Genomic DNA, 21,427 nt, shown 5'->3' on the forward strand with positions numbered 1-21,427 from the left:
TTGCATATAAACCCCCTATAACATCCTAGTTGATGTGATGACTGAGTCAATAAACACTCAGGCAGTAGTAGCAGTTACAGAAGTATTATATGAAATAAGAAATATTTTAAAAGCCACCTTCTTTGAGTATCTAACTAGGAACATTCAAAGACATAGTGGAAATATTAAGTCAGAGATTGAAGCAGTGACTGAGCACCTGGTGGGAAAGCAGGGCCAACCCAGGGGAGCTCAGGTGCATGCAATGTACCTGAGTGACCAGAAGGGGTGGAGCCAGGATCCACCCCTTCCCAGACCCCATTTAAGGGTTGGCAGGGGGAGGGGGTGGGCGTAAGTGTCTTTTGTTGGAGAACTCTGCTTACCTGAGGCCTTCTGTGGGTAAGCAGTTTTGTTTCCTTATTTCTGTGCTTATGGCTGTTGCATTTGAGCAAGTCTTCACTTGCTGTAGCCTAGAATCTTGTTGCTTTGCTGTCATTGTTGTGCTTTCTATTGCATTACAAAAAAAAATCACAGAATTGTAGGGGTTGGAAGGGATCTCTAGAGATTGTCAAGTCTGCTCCCCTGATAAACAGTTTCCCTACAGCAGGTCTCACAGGTAGGCATCCAGTTAAAGCTTGAATAACTTCAGAGAATGAGAATCTAACACTTCTCTGGCCAGCCTGCTTATTATATGTAATATGGAATAATAGGTTTCTTTTTCTCCTGAAGCTTTTATTTCTATTTCATGAAGTGTTCTCTTCCTTTTATCTTCATTGTTGTAGATATAAAAGTTCAAATATTCTTCAATAATTTTAGGCAATGAACTGATATTCTGTATTAGTAACATGCCATAAATCTATCAAGTCAGTGTTATGCCTAATACATTTGTTGGCTAAGAAAAATTACTGGAAAATTATTGCCCTCTCTACCTTTGAACCTTAGAGCGGAGAACATTTAAGAGTGAGAACACTTAAGGGTATAATAAATGCTACAGTACATTCCAAATACTTGCACTTATGTCCTTGGGTAGTCTCAGTAAATTGCTTTAATAATTGCAGTTGGCTTTGTGGTTTTAACTAGTTTAGCATTGCTCCATGCTTGTCTAAAATTACAGTACAAATAAATTGTGTGCTCTTTGCTAACTGCAACTTTCTATTGCAGAGACACAGGATTTCAGGTTGACTTGCCTATAAATATTGAGTTTCAAAAATGTTTGTTGCATGTTCACAAAAAGTATATTTTACTTCTCCAGTAATCCTACAGCAAATGGGGGTGCTTGGAGCAAACACCTGTCCATGCTGCTACACAGCCATGCATGTAGCTCTAGGATTTTGACTAATTTTCATGTGGATAGTACTTTACTGAGGAACTCTCAGAACTGTTTAAAATGAAGCAACATAGCTTCTTATCCCACTGGGATGGGATTACCACATAGTACTGTAGAATTCTATGTGCTAAGAATCCCATCCAGTACGTAGCACCCATCTGATAGAAATACTTGTATTGTTAATGCATTTCTGCAGAAACAGGGGTTTGAGCAGGCATCGCAAACTCTGCGTGGTTTCTGGCGTAATTAAAATATTTTCATTTAATAGCAAAATATTTTTGTTCTCATTCCAAGAACCCAACATTGCAGTTCAGTGTTTTATCCAAATGTTTTCTTTTAGCTTTCTATAAAAACCTTAGAAACCAAACTGCACGTGACATTAGTGGATTACGTTTGGGCTTTCTTGCGTAAACTTAATGGCTTTCTTATAATTGTAGCAAAGAGGAGCTGCAATATATGGTAAATATCAACTTCACTCCCACTGAAAAGTTTACCATTTGTTTCTGAAAAATAAACATCCTGACCTTCTAGTCTGCACCTGACTGAGATATTGAGGTCCATTAAGGCGTTTCCATAAACTTCAGTACACCAAACTATGTGAGGAGAGATCTGGGATCTAACTCCTGCTAAATATGCTGGCAGTGCTCTGAAGTGAAATCTCAATGCAGCGTGTCTACCTGAAGGGAGAGTGCAGTTTTGCTTAGGGTATGAATGCTACGGAGAACTGCACATGGAAGTCATTTTGGGAAAAGATTAAAACACAAAATAAGCAATACAACCTGACAAATTCCTAACTTAAATCAAAACCAATCAACCAACAATAAAACAAAACAAATCATAAGACTTGGTCTTCTGAAATAATTCAGTTACTGTATCTGATTTTGGAAGGCACATGAGTTACTGTGATCCGAATGATGGACAATTTAAATAAATCTCCCAAATTGCTTTATTATGTTGTTTGGTTAAATTACATCATTTGTACCAATTGATGCTTTCTATGTGCTACTAAATGGTCACAAACAACAATACTAATCTGTTGCCTTTTGTTTATTTAATAGGATTCAATACAAAAAATATTTTTTAGAAGAATTTCTTGCTAGAACCATGGGAAAAGCATTCAGTGGGAAGAAAACAACTAAGGATAAAATAGATTCATTTTATCAAAGGCTTCCTTTCCCTTTCAAAATAGATTAAAAACAGATCTTTTTTTTTTATTATGTAAGTAAAAGCTAAAGAGACATTGTGAACATGAGTTTGTGATACAAATACCTTGAAAATACCATATCTCCTAACATCGTGTATTTCGATGTAGCGAACAAACAGATGTAAAAACTTGTTGAGGGAGTGGCAGCTGGCTAAATAAATATATAGAAACTGCAGTGTTTTGCCATGTCACAAACTATAATAACACTTCAAAGTTTTGGACAGATTCCCTTATATTATTGGTTTAGGGTGTAGCTGTGTGGAAAATTGTAAATGTTGTCTTTTGGTATTTACTTTAGAGCCCTTTGTAATTTTCAGCTATATTTATAGCTTAAAGCGGGAAGAAATCAAAATTAAAGAGGCCTGCTTGAGCATCCTTTGTAATCAAATGTTTTTCCCCATTTCTCCTTAAAATAAAAGCACAGCCCATGTACTTGGCTGCCTTAGGAGACCACCCGAAGAGTTTACAAGCTGTGACCCAGAGCTAAACATCTCTGTGGAAAAGCACAAGCTGCAGAATTTGCAACAGGGAGTCGTGGATAAACTTGCTCATTTTTGTAGGGCCAAGGGGCTTTGTGGGGGCTCTGAGGGCTTCCCTCTGTGAGGCCCCATAATGCCTACCGCCTTCATTGTTTCCTGACCTGGTGAAGCCAGAAGCACCACCAAAATGGCGGCCTCAACAGTCGCTCTCTGTGGGAACGTCAAGGCCTAATGCCGAGGCCCTGTGACAAAAGGTGACTGTCCCAGTATGGAAGCACAGCTTCAGTGGCAGGCATACCAGAAAGTATTGTGATGGCCTGGAGCCCCTGAAGGCAAGAGCTACCATGTCAGAGCTTCATCAGTAGGCTGTAACCTGGCACAGGTACTGAGCCACATGAATTCAGCACACCCCAGGCTCACCTGTGCTGTGGAGACAGGAGAGGTTGTCTGAGGGAGCTGCTCCACAGACATTCCAGGGGAATGAGCACAGTTACTGGCTGTCTTGGGGGCAGTGCAGCTGTGGAAGTCAGTTGTTACTGAACAAGGGCACCAAAACACAGAGCCCAAGACTGGGAGTGATAGAGCTGTCTGTCAGTTACTTTATTTAGACTTTTATAAACTGTTTCCATCGTAAACAATGCGGTCCAAGAAGAGCTTGTAAGTTTTGGCTTTCTCCTGTTGCTTACAAGATGCTTAAGGCAAGGTTTTAATGAGAAGGGATTTTTATTAGACCAATTGCTTGTGTTGGCAAAACCAGCTGAGCTTTAGGGAAAACAGAACCTCCAGGTTTGTGCAGCTGTAGAAAGCTGTCATAGAATCACAGAACGGTTTGAGTTGGAAGGGACAACTAAAGGCCATCTGATCCAACTGTCCTGCAATGAACAGGGACACCTACAGCTCTATCAGGTGCTCAGAGACCCTCCAGCCTGAACTTGGCTGTCTCCAGGGATGGGGCATCCACCATCTCTCTGGGCAATGTGTGACAGCGCCTCATGGCCTTCAGTGTAGAACACTTCTTCCTTATGTCCAATCTAAATCTCCCCTCTTCCAGTGTGAAACCATTTCCCCTTGTCCTGTCACAGCAGACCTTGCTAAAGAGTCTGACCCTTTTCTTCTTACAGCCCCCCTTTAGATACTTAGAGGCTGCTCTCAGGGTCTCCCCAGAGCCTTCTCTTCCCCAGGCTGCACAGCCCCAGCTCTCTCAATCTGTCCTTGTAGGAAGGTGTTCCATCCCTTGGGCCATTTTTGTGGCCTTCCTCTGCATGTGTTCTCTGCATGTACTCCCCATCTGGATGTATCTATGTCATAGGTACATAAAATTCAAGAACTTCTTTCCATTCTGCCAAGAGCACGCTAAAACTTGAAAGCTGTTTCAGTTGAGGTGCTATCCCTGGGGAGCAAATTGTTTTCATGGGTGGTATACAAGAGCTTTACCAAAAGAGGTTCTGGCTCTGAATTGTTAGTATAGTGAAAACAATTCCTTATTTTCTGTAATGGAAATGAAAGTAGAACTGCTCAGACAGAAGGACACAGATCGACCTCCCATAACTGCTTTGGAAATGTCCCAAAAATAGTTAAAAGAGCAGCGGGGTATGCTGTAAAAGAAACAGGATAGTAAAGTTTTTGAAAATTTCAAGTAAGAGAGCTCAGATTGTTGCCAGCTAACCTAGGTCCTGGTGATCAGATCACAGCTGCATATCATTTAAATTTTATTTCTTTATATTTGGACAGAAATCTTGTTGTTGCCTTTTTACCTGCTTTTAAAACAAACAAAAAAAAAAAAAAACCAAACAAACAAAAACAAACACGGGATCAGAAAAGACTCTGTGGGCTACGGAGCCCAGCTCCTTCCTGCAACTTAACAGATAATATGACCCCACTTGTAAATTTATGAAACTTTCATCTGAAAAGACTTGTAAAGTGGTTTTTTTAGTCTGTTTTTTCTGTACTCCACACTCTTACAGGGAAGCTACTGCAATAGTTTGTGTCCCAGACATATGGAAATCATTGTAATTTCTGTGATACATTTCTATGACTGTATATGCAGGTGATCTTATGCTGAAACTGAGTTGTTCTTAAATTGTCTTTCCTTCTGGTGGTATTCTTTTTCCCCACTTCTTTATCTCCAGTGTGTTCGGAGAGTGATAGTACACATTTCCTCAGATTTCAAGTGAATAAATAATGAAAAGATAATAAGCTAAATAAGCTAAATCCTTTAAATCACTTTCATCGGGATTGTCGTCCATTTGACGCTATTCCAGAAAAGGCCATATAAAAATCTTACATAATGGTTGAACACTTGCCAGTCTATAGGGAAACATGTTTTTTTCATAGCTAGTTCTGCCTGAGGGGACATAATTTTGCTCCAACAGATAGGAATACTGATTTATCTCTTTTTTTTTTATTTACCTAAGTCTCTTTTCTAAATCACAAACCTTTAACAGGCAGTAGAAAATTCCCACTAGTAATATCAAAGGGTACAACCTTGGACTTTGTACTTTTAACCTCTCCTCCTTTCTGTAACTGAAGTTCAATGACCTTTATGATATTCCAGGCCTTTTCTGCTTTGACGTTGCCTCCAAACTTTGTCATCAGAAAATGTCATAAGCGCACTTATGCTGTGCCAAAATTAGCTATGATACTATCCACTATTTTTAGTCTCCTAACTAATCCTAGAAAATTCAGCTGGTAACTTTGCTCCAAACATACACTTCCCGTTTCAATGCAACATGTTGAATCTTTCTGTTTTTGCCTTGATAATAAGGATAGTCCAGTCTGTCCAACACCAAGACATTTACGTTTTTCTCTGTGATTTTGGTCTGATTCCAGTTCATTTCTTAGCCCTATATTCTCATTTTCTCCTACGCTCTAGTCTTTTTCTCATTTTCAGCTGGTTTTTGAAAGCCTGGTGTATCAAATGGTTTCATAATGTCCATCAAAATTGGCTCACTGTGTTTATTTCAAGCTAGGAAAAAAGAAAGGGTTGCTTTGTATTTATCTGAAAAAAAAAAGCACCCAGGTAGACCTCATGCAGTCTTCTTCCCATGCAAGACTTATTTACCCTTAACTTCTTTTCAAATTTACATTTAGTTGATGTATTAATAATTCTTATGTTGGGTGTTTTAAAACCTTGTGTACTACTAAAGTTTGTTTAATAGGCTTGTAGTTTACTTGGTTACTTTCTCTTCTCTACCCATATTTCATTTGCTGATCTTGAGTAATGTGATCCAATACTTGCCTTGTTTGCTTTATTAACCAGCCCTCTGCTTTTCAGCTCACTATTTAAGGCAAAGTAACAGATTTAAAATATATATTATTCCAAAACTATGCTCAGTAAGGAGTACTGTGCTATTTGAAGCAGAACTAAGCTACTTGAAGAAAGGACTACACATTGAGTTAAACCAGGCAGTGTATGAGGAAAGATTACCTCGCTTGTGAGTGTAAGTGATAGGAGACAGAGGAGCAGAGAGAACAGTGTGGGTTACATAAAATGCCACTTTCTTGTTGTGTTGTCTTTCTCTGTGTTTTCTAATTAATGTGTGTTCGTGTTTTTTTCTTGTATTTACATGAAAACATGGAAGATGCTTGAACTGCCCAGAAAATAGGAATGGTAATGGCTCAGCTGGTTCAGCTTCCAATTAAACAATCTATGTGTTGCTCTAATATAACACTGTCTACAAACAATGGACTTTGTCTTCCTTCCTTCTGTCTCTTTTCCTCCTTTTGACTGTTGCTGTCTTCTCTCCACTGCTCACAGCCAAGCTTTGTTTGTCTCTTTCTTGCCTTTTTTTTCTGGAACACATTAGACCCTTCCATGAGCTGCCCTGATCACTAATATCGCAAGAAATGCATCATGTATACCATATTTCTCAAAGTAGCACGTGTGTGCTCTGGGATCCGAGAGTTTCACATTACTTTTATTAAATTAGCTACTATTTTTTAAGTGAATAAATTTCAAAATTAGATTAGAGAAGCTGGAGAAGCCACGTACTTTATTTTTAAAAAGCAGTCATTTCAAGTTTGGTTAAAGGTAGACTTTCTACCAGTGGTGAAGGCATAAATGGTTTAAGGATGACTTTGAAAATCCTATACTGTATTTAAAGCACATTACTCCTTTTTGAAAGGAACTTAGAAAAGAAATGTTCTTTTAAATTCAGTTATGGTAGAAAGTTTACCCTCCATGAGTGATAATAAGCACATAAATGGAAAGCATTTGGCTGCCTGCCTAATCGTTAGTAAATCCACAGGGGCTGTATCTAAACTAGGGAATAAAAGGAGGAGGCTTGCTACAACTATCTCAATTGAGTTAATCAGCACATCAGAACAGAAATGCTTGTTTCCTTCTTACTAGAAGTCACTGTGATTTACCATAACAATTACTAATCGGCTTGGTTGTATACTTCTCTGTTGTATGCTACGTTCTTAAGATTCTGCTTCTTTTTTTCTTTAATATCATTCTGACTTTCTCAGATATATTTCCTCATTAACACATGATTTTTCTTACTAGAATCTACACCAAAACAGAACAGGAAAGATGCATCTACTGCAGAGTATTTTACTGTCCAGCGTTCTACAGGTTGTTGTCAGCATTTGCAAAAAGCACAAGCAACTACAAAGATCAAGGTATTTCCATAAGGAATGGTACAAATTCTACTGTACACCAGGTATTTGAAACTGAATTTGTCCAAGTAGGTAGAGCACCAGAGAACTGAAATCTTTAAGGTATTCTACATTTCTATTATTTTATGTGAAATATTGAAGCTTGCATTTTAGATCCTAACACTATCCATCTGAAATTTATTTTAAAAATACAGTTCCAGGGTGAAACAAGTTTACCATGTGTCCTTTGCTGTAGAAGGGGATCATGAAAGAGAACTGCAAAAATTTCAAGAAGGAATCTGAACTCCTGCTTGAGAAAGGAACTGGATTTTCCCTTGCGGTAGACTCTATAAACGAAGTCATGTAGCACTCCCAGTAATAATCATTATTAATAATCAGCAAAGTCTGATTTTTGGCTTAGTAAAGAAGGAACATCAAGTTAAAATTTCTGTAAGGCATGAGTTTCATCATTCTCCTGGAAATACAGAAAGCCTTAATATTTCCTACTAGGCTCTGTCTCTGCCATCATTGTCTGTCTTACTCTCTGACGTGGATACTACAAAGCCTTGACCACAGATCAGAGCTGTTTCTCTTGAAGCCAGGACACCTGAAAACTCTTCTTTTCTGATGCCTTCCTTTTTTTTTTAACAATAGTGTTCAAGGAGATACAGTAGTTTGTTCTACATCTTTGAAAACAATGTCTCTTGGATGAGATTTTCTTTTTTTTGTTAATGTCCTGAAATGTAAAGAGGTGGTCAGTGTTTACCATGTCTGCTATTTTAGGGACATGCCTATTAAGGCAAAGGAAGGCATCTATTTTCCTGGGCATCAGATAGATTAATCACAAGGCCCAGAAGCCTGTGGGTTTCCTTAGTGCCAAAGAATGCATATTCCTTCTAAGCTTTTTTTTTTTTTTTAACCACAGTGAATCAGGGGCTTCAAATGTAAGCTCTGAAGTGAGAGATTACAGATTCTGAGGGGAGGACTGTCTTGATGTATCACAAGGGTTGCTATAAATGTTAGTCCCACAATAGAGCCTTTCAATCTAATGGTTTGATAACTGTGGTCTTAGGTGGAAAGGGTGAGGCTGAACTGAGGAGCAAAGGAAATTATCCAAACCTACCAAATTATGTAGACTCTAAGAAGTACCAAGTGTGGAGAAATGTGTGCACAGGGATGGATGCTCCCACGTCAGAAGATATATTGCTGTGTCCTTTCAGAATAAGATGGCTGCTCATTTTGTTCTCTGAGCTGCAAATCTTATGGAAAGGTGGAAAACCACATGCTGGATCTCAGCTACAATTTTCTAAGCAAATAACATGAAAAGCTTGCATTGTTTGAAGTTCAGGGGAAAGTGGGAAAGTCAGCAAGAAGCTTGTGTTCTACATGTCGAACAAATTGTTCTGTGTGAAAGAACTGGCAGTGAACATTGTGCCTTGAGCCCTCTCATGACATCGGTAGGGAAGAAATGGCTGGTTTTATTGTTGAATGCAGAAGTTCAGCTGTATCTGTACCTGTCCTATACACTTAAAAAGATTTTTTTTTCTTGTTTTGAGTCAAGTATGTAAGTTGCTTATCTCGGCTTTCTCTTCTCTTCTGTTTTTTGTCAGGTTAGCCCATCCCTTCCTATTTACCCTTCTGGGAATTTTTCCAAGAAATGTATGAAATGTGTTTCTGGGCTAAAAAAGATACATTCAACTGTACTTTTACAACTTTAGATTACACAAGAAGATTATGGAGGACATAGTCACATATCAGATCAGAATAAAGTTTAATAGGCTGCTGTGTAAATAAGCACAGGCTGGATCTTGATGTGGTTTCCCACAATAGTTGCTTTAGGCTTTCATCTGGTGCAGTTTTCACAGAGTGCCATAATGACAGGTTCCACAAAACCCTCCTCATTTGTTTTTAGCTCTGCAAAACCAAAACAGAAAAAAAAAATCTGTAGAGAACAACTAGGTGCTAAAAAATGCACTCTGAAGTAAGCACTTTTGCAGCTAAATTCTCTCTCCACACACTGGGGACAGGTCACTATAGCTCTGCTGTAAAACTGCAAGTATAGACAAATGCTTGGGATGCGAGAGAATAGAGACTGTTCCAGGCACATGAGGCAAGGTGAATGTGAATGGCAGCAAGAAATGAAGTAATTTTACGATATGGGTCAATTGAACAAGAACAAAGGTACTAGAAACAAAGGCTCAGGATCACATGGAGCTACCCCCACAGCAGGTAGCCAGCTGCTCATATGCAGCTTTGAAAACACATTCTGGATGAAGTCAAGTAACAACTTTACCAAACTATGGACTAAAATCAATGCGAGCTGAAATGAAGTTTAATGAGTTTGCTGTGAAAATACCATTCCTAAATCAAAGCGCTCTAGCAAAACAGCAAGGCAGCTCTAAAAGACAAATAAAAACTTAACAAGCAGAACTAAAATAATTCACTTAGATAAAACCATTTCCATCTGTCTGGACTGTATTTTGGGTTATTTAGAGATTTATGAGATTGTACCTATTCTGAAGAAGAAATAGCTGTATTTCCTGTCATGAACCTTCTTGTGATGATCACAGGTTATCTTTTTGTACAAAATGCTACATGGCAACCTTATCCCACTACCCTCCAAAAAACCTGGTTGGTTGAAATATGGATAAAGTAGTCCTTTGGCAGTAAACAACTTTGTTGTATTAACAAGACTGTGCTCTTCCAACTGTTCCATTGACCAGCTACTACAGAGGGGAATTTAAGGGTACCTTACTTCAGTGTAGTTAATATAGTTATTTAGACAAATTATTGAGGTCAGAGTATCTTGACTTAGAACCTAACCAACTAAAGACTCATGCTGCTACCCTTCTGTTTTATTAGACTGAATTTAAGTAGTGTTGTGTTGACTCACTGTGGGATGAGTACATAGATTGTGTTTAGATGTGTTAAGCTAAATAAAATGTAACCATTTTTCCCTATGCAAAACAACCATGAAGTTTATTAATTACCCTAATTTATCACTGAACATGTTAACACTGAAAATGTTGTAAATGACGTTTATGGAATGCTGACCCTTTTCTCTAAAATTCTCTAAAATTTACTTGGGAAGAACAGTTTTACTGTAAAGATAACTCTGTACACAAATATCTATAATTTAAGTAGTTTTGTCTCGATCTTCTGCTTTGATTTCCAGATTAGCAGAAAATAAAAACAGGAGACTTTGTACAAAAGGAAAATTCGGAGATGAATTCAGTGATGAGTCTGCTAGAGGTATGCCTCGCTCTACAAATTCAAAGCTTTCTTTGTTTTCTACCTTATTTGACTTCTTCCGTTATGCTTCTTTGTCCTTCCTATCCGAATGTTCTCTCTTTTTTTTTTTTCAAGTTACTGTGAGCTTTGTTTTTCTTTCTATCATAACATCTTGAAAGATGATTCTGCAGCCCAATTTTCTTGTGAACAAAGGCATACTGTTGAAGTGTTCTTTCTTCTTGCATGGCTCTATTTTTTTTCCAATCATTTCAATCCAACTCTGAGTAATACTGTAAATATGAAAAAATATTTATCATAATAATAAATCTCCTAAAATTTTCCTTGTAACTATTAAGCATTCTGCTGAGACTTACTTGAGTCTTTTGTAAATCAACACATAAGTGTTAAAATATATTAAAGACTAACTGTGGATTTTAGAGCCACGTGCAAATACAACCTTTATAAGGATTTAGAGATGCCAAACAAAATGCAGTCACATCAGTCATGACCAAATGAAACATAATGTAATAAATGAGTAAATGCTGAAACCAGGTCAGTCTGCTCCCTGGACTCTTACCAGATTGTGCTGTTTGCTTGCAGTCCACTGAGCCTTAAATGTGTTAAGATTCTGTAGTATAAAGAGACTGCAGGTGCTTGCGTTTGTACTGTGAGGTGCAAAATAATGCTCCCTTTCGAAACTGAACATACAGTTCAACAACTGACGCCTATGCCTATTGTTGACTCTTCAGGTTTCTTTGCTTAAACACCTTTCAAGAGGAATTTGATTCGCATGGAGGGTTTTTTATACATCTATGCATGCCCTGAGAACTAAAAGCAAAGTCTTAGGAAGCTGCAAATAACCCTAAAACATCATCTGTCATTAGTTACATTGTACCAAATTTATTAGTAGGAAAACAATACCCAAGTGCAATGTGCTTTTCTCTTCACTTTAACTAAAATCCTATCTGTCTGGCATGAAGGACATCTTCCTGCTTTTGGTCAAAATGCCCAAGGAGATCAGTGCTTTCTACTTTTTAAGCCTCTCCACCATAAGGCTTTTTTTTTTTTGTCTTTTGCTCATCTTCTTTAACCAAGTGCTATTGGTTTAAACACCCCATCTTTTTCTCCCATTGCAGATTAGAAGGGATATGTTGTCATACAAGCGTCTGTTTGTCCAAAAGATCATAGTCAAAATGCTATGATCCTGTGCCAACTTCCCTTAGAACTCTGCTTCAAAAAGCAGGTAAAGAGATGACACATGGCTTAGAATCAAAGTTTGAAGTCCAAGATAAACACAGCTCATAATCAGACAGACTGTACAAATTCTTACATCTGCTTCATGAGTACAAATGTGTTCTACGTAGATACTATTTATTCATAACAATGTTTAGCAGTCATCCACATTACTTGATTGGATTCTATATAAAGAGAAAGCTGAGTTTCTTATTTCATGACTTGGAGAGAAGCAGGAGGTATATATGCCCATTGATTCTCGGTGGACAATGAAACTGAAATAGAAGTTTCCAGGATTAAGCATTTGGTATTTAATATTTTCTTCTTGATATGGAAGTTATTGCATTTTGTGCAAGTGTGTGAATAATGCTTTGGTAAACTAATCTGAAGGCAGTGAACTGAAGTTGTTCCACTTCCTAAGTTCTGAGTGGTAAAAAGAACAAAAGGTGAACATAAAGACATCTTACTGTAGTTGCTGCCTGAATATTCATGAGGAGGACAATCCCATTCTGACTGTAGCCAGTGAATAATTCCACAGCACATCTCTAACTATTTCTCATTGGAGAGAAGGCCTGATAGGATAAGAAGTGGCAGGAAAGTATTATGACAAAGAAATAATAAGAACAACACATGCTTACAGTGCTTATGGAGAAATGATTCATGCTTACTGAGATATTTCACAGTCTGTTTCAGGAGAACTTTCTAACCAGATATACACCTTCTCTCTCAGTTTCTTTGCCTCCTTCCCTCTCTCTACCTTCTTTGTGTGACAATAAAAGAAACTCTTTCTACTCTTTTCCCACCTCAGCATGTGCTGTTCTTAAGGTTTCCAATGCATTGTTTGTGGGGCTGTGCTTTTCAGAATTCCTTCTGCCAAAATTGAAGCTTCGCAGAACAGACACGTACCAGCCTGGAAATATTATCTGCTGCCTCTGAACAAAATGTCAAATTCTGGATGCAATCCTATCTGGCCTGTATAGCTTGCCCAAGATATTGCTAAGTCTATTTCTGACAGGAACAACAATTCCTAGACCTTTTTCCAGGTCTCACCCTTGTGATCTTGTTTAGCTCTGTAGTTAGGAACTTCTAGTGATTCAAAAGGTTATTCCAATTAGACGGCAAAGCTGTAGAGGATTGAAAGGTCTACTTTTCAAAGACCTTTATAAAATTCTCCTTCCCAGTTTTTACCTTGCTTATAGTCATAAGAGAGAACATCTGAGGAGACAGAGGAATGCAGGTAACTAGGTAAATGGGTCTGATCAAAACTGTGTCTGCAAGAAGAAGCATTAAACTGCCAGCAGTTCTTTTGTTGTTTTTCTCTAGTTTCAGTTTTGCTGGTGTGTCTGTCAGTATAAGAGTATCTTGAACATTAAAGGGAGTAAAAGAAAATAAATGATTACTCTAGCATTTAGAGATTGATCCTTAGCTACTGAGCTGAAAGCCTCTTAAAAGGGGCTAGAACCTTCAGCTCCTTTTGATTTGATTACGTGCACTAATCATCTGTTCCAGCTTAAGTCACGGGGAGAGATCTGGGTGCAAATGCTTCACAGGCTGTTCTCTGCATTGCTCTGCTCACAGCCACAGTAAGGTCAAGCTGAGAAGTAGGAAAAGTGCTACTTGGGAACCTAGTTAGCTGTCAGTTAACTAACCAACTGTTGCTTCTGGCACCTTTGATTAGTGGAAGGACTGCAGAAAGTGACTAAATCTGGGTATGAAGACGCCAAAACAGCCTGCAGTGGTTCTGCCATAACCCTGGCTAGTAATGCAGATGGTTATGCTGGGAAAATATGAATACTAAGCTCCTCAGAGATGTCTTGAACGAAGACTTCCAGTTAAAGCTGCTTCAAGCTTGCACATCTGGCAAATATTTCTGTGTTTTTAACCCTTAGGAAATGTCTGTAGTTTGAGAAAATATGGATTATGGAAGAGTTTTGTCTGCTCTTCACTTTATTTGCTGGGTTGAAGCATCTTATGAACTGAATTAGTAGTGTGGTTTGAATCTCTGTTAGCTTTGGCCATTGGAATGCTCTCCACCGAAATGCATCTTGTAATTCAATACTAATAAATGCCATCAAAGTAGAATAACTTTATTTAATGTATATGACAGAATGTTTAGGATAAAATATCCTCAATTTTAAAGCATTTTCCTCACATTAAGGAGATGCAAAACACTAAAAAGAATGAGTATTCATATGCTACAGAACAAGAAACTGAAACTCAGATAAGCCCAAAATCTTTACAGTCAAGTAGTAACTTTGCAGACCTATTTGAAGTGCTCTGTTTTTCAAAGATGGTTAACATCTATGTGCTTTTAATGGTTCCAGGCTTTTCTCCAACATTTACATCAAAAGGTCTGATATTCAGCAACAAATAGTGGAGATACAATGTATAAATGTCTTTTTTTCCCCCTGCTAGCACGCACTCCATCATCCTTGTCCTGCTTTCTAATAAGATGATCATACTCTTCTGGAAGCCTTTAATGCACTTTTTCAGCCGTGACTCTTACAAACGTGTCTTTCAAAGCTTAGTGATTCTGTGGCAATTCACCAATCTACTAGAATCCTTGTGTACAACACTTGTGGCTATAAAACTTTCATGCAGAATGTTTTTCAGTCTTTTAAAGCTGTAACTGTGGTGTTTGAGTATGAATTATCCTGGGATTTGCTAGCTCCATTTAGAATACTTTAAAGCTTGAAAGTCCATGTATTTGCCCAAACTGATAAAGGCAACTTTTATTAAACTTTCTTCCAAATAATTTCCAGGTTATTAATCAGTTAAGTTACATTCCTGAGCTGTGCCATTTTTGCACTGGCAAACAGGCTGTTACAGTTGTTTCCAACAGGTGGGTATGATTGAGATACAGTTCTCTATTTAGCAGCCCAAAAATCTTTTCAGGATAGAGATTTTGCTTCCGAATGACTTATACTTAGGAGATGGGCTTGTATGTTGTGAGTAATAAATTATTGAAAAGCATTCTAACAGCACAGTTTCCATTTGCAGTAAATCAAATGGCTGAGGAAGAAACTACATTAATATTTCTGAAAAAAAGTCTTCTCTCATTAAGGAAATTGTTTGTATTCTAATGTTAAGTTAAATGGTGTATGCAGTGAGTAGCAAACAAGAAAGTGATAGAACAGTTATGAAGAAGTCTGGTGGGAAGGCAACTCTGAAGTACAGAGACATAAGAATCTGCTCTGCAAATTTCTATGTGCAATATTTTTGCTTCAGATGAAAACCATCTACTAATGGGAGGAGCATCCCCTTCAACAGGGAAAACAAAACTGATTTGGCAAAACATTCCTAAGGACGTTATGTCCTAGACTTGTTGATGAGAGTGAAAGTCCTTTGTATGCCCTCTTCCCTAAGAAAACAAGCTGTTAGTTCAGGTTTGCTTTGTTCCTCAGCTCATCTTTCCTGCTACTTTCAGAGCTCAAAAGAGCTCTTCCTTCCTTGGCTTTTGGGTAACAACTACTGTGTTTTTATCTCTTGCTCACCTGACAAGAGCTGGACCTGCTCATCCTTCTCCCAGTTTTCTTCCCTAAACACATTCCTGTCTTCCTGCCTTCTTTTATTCTTAATTGTAGAGTTCCAAACAGGTCTAGCTTATTTGCAGGATTGTCATGAGGATTTTTTGTTTGTTTGTTTGCTTTCCCACATGAAAAGCATTTTCTGCACACATACACACTTTTTTTTTTCAAATATTGAAGAAATATTTTAACTGGAACAGAGAAAAAATCTTTAATTGTCCTGTCATTAGTTTTGTTTCACCAGAAAAACTCTATGTAGGACTTGTTAATTTTGCTCCTGATGTTTAAGTAAAAAATACAGTAGTCCTTTTATCTACTGAAGACTGATAAAACAGTGGAATTATACACTACAAAAAATAATAAAAAAAGTAAATATAATTTGGAATACAGACACCTGCCAAACAGACTAATACTTTTAAACTTTTGAACACTGGAATTAGGACCAGAATTGTTAGGGCTATTACTTACCTAAAGACAGAAGTACATAACAGACTGACTATTCAGGAATCATACTTTATGCCTGTGCTCCAGTCAAATTAAGCAGCACTCCTGAAAGTGTCAGCAGTCACTTGGTGTATAAAATACAGGGATAGACACTTCAAAAGACAATTATCATTAGAAATCCAGTACTTAGTTTTCTTGTAAATTTAACTCTTTGTTTTTAATGATGAACGAAACAACTGAACTGCAAAGCAAAAAATCACCGCAGTGAAAAGCAACTGCCTTAAAGATTTCTTATTCGCTGAATGACCCCTAGTGGCCATTCTCTGGAGGAGTTGTGTATTTTTTATTTTTATTTTTAAATACGGAGCATGCACATAAACTTCTCAAGCCTGTGCACTACGTGCTTTTGCTTTACACCTGGAAGTCTTCCTTGTATTTGTGAAGTGAAATTAAATGTGACTTTAACAGTTGAGCACTCTACTACCTCTGTAGGAATTTTAAGCTAGTGTTCTAGTAGCTGGTCCCACCCCTTGCTGTCTCTTTCCAAGCCAATACCTCCCCCATCTACTTCTCAGGTATGCTACAGAGATGGCCGTCTGTTGGATGATGTGGCAATGCTGTCTGTCCTGTTATCAAGTATGACATTCTGCTCAGCTTCTCCTAATGTTGTGGTAGTACCTGGCACTGGCCGCCAAGTGTAATCTCTCACCGCTAGCCAAAATAGATCAAGGCTGACCACTTCATTCTAAACATGGAGTGAGCTTATCTGTCCAAAGAGCAAACGCAGCAGAGGGCATACTGGTAACATAATTGGACAGAGAACTCTAATCCTCTGTATTGTAGGATGTGAAAAGAAATCTCAGCTGAACATTCAGCAGCACACTGGAAAGCAAATGGCATTCTCATCACCAAGGATTTTGATTAGCATTTCTGCTGATCTTTTTGTGGGTTCTTTAAAAAGCTGAGGTTGATTGTTCTGATGGACGCTTTTATCAGTCCAGGCACTAAATAATTTATTAAATGCTTTTGCTGAAGATGGAGAATTGGTAACACAAGAGATGCTTCTGGGAACCATCTTTCTCAAGTATATAAAGAACTTCCTATATTTGTGTATTCTGTACTTAGATGAACGTATATTGTCCACAAACATGAGCTGCATTACAAGGGAGCTATGCACGCATTAATTTGGTTAATCTCAGGTAACAATTTAAAAGTGGGTTTGGCTGTCATGTTCTGCCAGGAGGTCTGTATACTGGAAAAACTGCACCTCCAACAGGAGACCACTGAATAAGCAACCGATGGTTAAGAGCCATTGAAGATTGCTTCCTGGTCCTAGTTTCAGAGTTAAAAATGCTTGACAGAACAGCAATAAGCCTTTTCTATGCAGGCAGCAATACCTATATTACAGTTATCTTTCTCAAATAAAATGCAGAAGAGAAAACTCTATGACTGAGTTACACTGTTGTAGTTTGCCTTCTCTCCCCCCTCCCTCCACCCCCCCCTAGAAAAAAAGGTGTTGAATGCATGCATGTTTATGTGGACATGTCATGTCATCAGAACTGGATGGCTGCCAGAGAAGGAATACTTATATATAGTCAGACATTCCTTTTATGTTATCGATACCTGGTATCTTTCCAAAATAATCTTGCCTAATTTTGGACACTTTAAAGACTGATTTAGCTGTGTTGCTTCATTGAAATCTTGGGAAAGGTTGCCTCCTGAAGCACTCCGTTAAAAACGTCAGACATAATATTTCAATATTTTGACTAAATAAATCATTAAAAATAATTGGGTTATTTTTCCTGCATTTCTTCAGAACATAACCAAAATCAAATCAATTCATCCTTTTCCTGCTGTTATTAGTATCTAGCTCAAATTTTCTGAAGACTGAAACTGTATGGTAACATATATCTCTGTTATGGCACCATGTATCTGTTAGATAACGCAGTACAGATTGAGACTTTTATTGTATGTTTAAGATTGATTTGTATTACCTTGTGTAACTGGCCATGTAGAAGCTGGCTCGGTAGTTATTCTCTGTGGCATTCTCCCTATGTAAAATTAAAAAGTTTTCCCTGTGAGCTGTTATTCTATGATTTCCGTATGTGAAATGTGCTCTGAGCTGACAGTCCTTCTTTAGTCCTTTCCTGGCATCGTGCCATGATACTTTGCCTAAAACTTCCCTTGTGTTCAAGCCTCTTTTTCTCAGCTTTCAAATCAGAATCCAACACAGTTTCTTTAACTATTCTCTGTGCTAGATTCTAGTAATTACTAGATTCTGAAAACAAATATCTTCTTTTGTTATGTGATTTACTTTTTTGAAATTAATCACAAATAGGAGTGGATGGTTTGTTTTTGTTGATCTCCAAAGAACATTAAATTCAAACTCATTCTTCTACTTTTACAGAGTAGCTGTCTGGCAGAAATATTCAGCATCAGAATCAACTCAGGAATATTAAATGCTGGTGGTTCTTTCAGAGGCAGAGTGCTCTCTTCCGTTTGGGGTCTCAGGCTAGCCGACGATTTTAGGTCATGTTATCATTTCTGCCCCTCATTTTCTTGCCAGATGACATTTAGTAAGGCATGATGCACAGCACTGTAGAGAACTGTTGCAAGAGCATCTGCCACCATGAGAATGGTTTTTGAACTCAGACTGGAATCATATTAAGAAATAACAGCAATTCATCAGAGATGATTGTTTATTAATTTGAATTTTACTATGCTCCCATTGACATTTGTTTTTGGAGTCCAGAAAACACCTGGTTTGTAGATCTAAATCAATCCATTGGGAAAGATTTCAGGAAAGTGGAATTGGAACTTATAGCTTAATAGCCATGCAGAGCTTACACATAACATCACATAGAATTCATAGGCTGTGCTTTTTCTCCAGATCTTTGTATAAACAAACATTTCTTTACTTCCTATGTTTAAAGAATGTTGTTCTTATTTCCCTCTTCAACAGTTTAAGGAGTCAATTTAAGGAGGTTAAGATGTTAGAGAAGCAAAGCATATGGGCAGTGCTGGATGGACTTACACATCTACCTTCTTTACAAAACTGTCATTACGTTATCACTGAAATGGTTGACAAGAACTGACAAAACATGGCCTATGCTTGTGACATGAGCCTCAGTAAAGCAGGTAAATATAGATTGCCTGATCTCTCTAATCCATGTGTGTGGCTTTACTATATGGTTAATATTTTACTATACTACATGCACAGGAATACATAATTTTATAAAATTAGTGTGATCAAAAAAGATGAGCTTTTCAGGAGTTGTTCATAAATGTTTGCTTATTACCTTCAAGATTACATAATTTCTCTGATCACGGGTGTCTGTATCTACATATTTCACCAATATAATATCCATTTATCAGCTTTCTCATGATATTTTGTTGAAGGAATCATGCATCTCCCTGAAGTCATCATCCCTGGAGGTGTTCAAGAAACATGTAGAACTTAAGGACATGGTTTAATGGGTAATACTGGTTTTAGGTGGACAGCTGGATCAGACGATCTTAGAGGTCTTTTTCCAGTCTTTATGATTCTAGGATTGCAAATAAGATTTAGAATTATTCTTAAGCCACGTAATACAACATTGTGCAACGTGCAGTTAACCAAGCCTGCCTTCCGTATGATTCAACAGAGAGGCTCCCAACTCGCTGTTCCACAGAAGTATGATAGTTTTCTTTCCACCCTTGGAGAGCATCATGTGAGAGATTTGGCTAATTAAAAGCCAGGCCCCCTCTCTGTCACTGTTTGTCAGAATGTCCCTATATAACAAGGGATCATCTGTTGGACAATTCTTTCGGGGTAGCGAGCAGTACAACCTTACTGTTTAAGTCAAACCTAAACAATCAACTTCAGTCACTGTATATCTTAGTTACATAGTGATAATTCTGTCCTTCAGATTACCTGACAGCATTTTTTTTTCGTCCTGATTTCAGAAAGGTCATTTATCTTGCATGTAAGTGTCTTTTTAATATAGCGCAGTAAACATTCAGCCACAAGTAGGACCTTTTAATTTCCTGTTTAAAGCGTCAGAAGACAAAAAAAATCTACAGATGGTAAATAGGCTAATGTGTATACAGAAAACCCAATTTGGGTTAGTCAGCATGGTATCGTTTTCACCCTTAGTACTTAAGTCCTAAAGCAGTTCCTTTCCTGAACTAACGTAAGTGGGCCAATATTTACACAGTAAATGCCACTTGTGCCAGTACGATACCACTTCCACCATAAGCCTAGCACCTGGGTGTGAGAGCAGTTTCCTTCTGGCAACAAGAATCCAAAGATTCACAGTTGTAAATTCACGCCAAGAGCCGTTTCCTAGCGTCATTCGATGGAGAAGTCCGGCTGAGGCAGCGGGTGAATGGAAGCCATACTCCGAGGGGCCACATCACCGCCAGCGCCCGCTGCTTCGAGACTCAGAGCCTAGCTCTGCAGCACCGCCCCCTCTCCCCCTGCGACCAGGAGACGGCCCTCGGGGGCGCAGCCCCGTGCCGGGAGTGCCCCGCCGACCGCCGGGGGCAGCCGAGAGCGCTCCGCCTGGCCCAACGCGGCGGCAGCGGAAATGGCGGCGCCCCACGGCCGCCTCCACCCCTCGGGCGCGTCACGGCGCTGCGCACGTCGGGCTGCCGTTTCCCACCGCGCCTCCCTCCCTCCCTCTGCTATTCCCTCCTCCCTCCCGCCGGGTCGCGGCTCCTCCCTGCGCTACCCACGGCACAGCAGCCGGCGGCGGCAGCAGCTTCGTCCGCATCGAGCATCAGCGGGCACCGTGCGTCTTCGCCCTCCCTCCTTCCCTTCATCCGACCTCCCGCGGCCATGGAGCTGCCTGAGAGCCAGTGCAAGAAAGCGAAGCTGAGCAACAGGGTGCCGAACTGGGTGAGCGGGCGGGCAGGTGGGCGTGCGGAGGAGTGGGGAGGGGAGAGGAGGAGAGGAGGGAGACGTGGCCAAGGCTCCGAGGCGATGTGGCGGCCAGGCTGGGGGCTGCCGTGCCCCGCAGCGGGAGGGATGGGGAGAGCCGCGCGCGAGCCGGACCGTTACCAGAGCGGCCGCGCGCTCCCTCAGGCGGCATCGCCGCGGTCTCCCCCCTGGAGAGCACCGTCCTGCCCCGGGGAGCCCGGGCTGCCTCTGTGGAGGGGCTGGGGGTTTCGTCCCCGCCGCCTTCTCCGCCAGCACTCTTCTTCCAGCGATGTGGCAAAAGGCAGAGTTAAGAAGGCGATGCACAATGTGGGCATTCATACAGCTGGGGTGGCCAGGACTGAGGTTCTTTGTATGCTGGGTGTTCTGTGGAAAACTGTCGAGACAGGGCTTAGAAAAAACTTAACCAAAGCCTTCATTCTTGTCCGCAAGGAGGGGGGATATTGGTTTACAGTGCAGACCAGAATGGAGCTATTTAGCAGGCATGCT

The 21,427-nt window shown here is 39.4% G+C and overlaps 1 protein-coding gene and 1 long non-coding RNA gene across 5 annotated transcripts in view; both read left to right on the forward strand.

Annotated features, from left to right (window-relative positions):
- Positions 1-323: 323 nt before the first annotated feature.
- On the forward strand, positions 324-18,298 carry LOC121110731. Of its 3 annotated transcripts, XR_005859414.2 has the most exons (5): positions 324-375; positions 2,362-3,240; positions 7,494-7,609; positions 10,761-10,837; positions 16,596-18,298. It is a non-coding gene; the product is annotated as an uncharacterized LOC121110731 (long non-coding RNA). The 3 variants fall into 3 exon arrangements; XR_006939186.1 differs by lacking the exon at positions 2,362-3,240; XR_005859412.1 differs by lacking the exons at positions 324-375; positions 2,362-3,240 and adding an exon at positions 4,218-6,426.
- Positions 18,299-20,714: 2,416 nt separating this feature from the next.
- Positions 20,715-21,427, forward strand: part of PAPSS1 (3'-phosphoadenosine 5'-phosphosulfate synthase 1) — a 35,900-nt gene continuing 35,187 nt past the window's right edge. Inside the window, exon 1 of one of the 2 annotated variants that reach the window (XM_420493.8) lies at positions 20,715-20,899. In XM_420493.8, coding sequence (XP_420493.4) covers positions 20,840-20,899 — 60 coding nt within the window. In that variant the 5' untranslated portion in view covers positions 20,715-20,839. Of the gene's footprint in view, positions 21,248-21,427 lie in introns of both variants that reach the window. The other variant, XM_040699629.2, reaches the window with a different exon arrangement.

The sequence above is a fragment of the Gallus gallus genome, chromosome 4 (assembly GCF_016699485.2).
Source record: "Gallus gallus isolate bGalGal1 chromosome 4, bGalGal1.mat.broiler.GRCg7b, whole genome shotgun sequence".
Taxonomy (NCBI): Eukaryota; Metazoa; Chordata; class Aves; order Galliformes; family Phasianidae; genus Gallus; species Gallus gallus.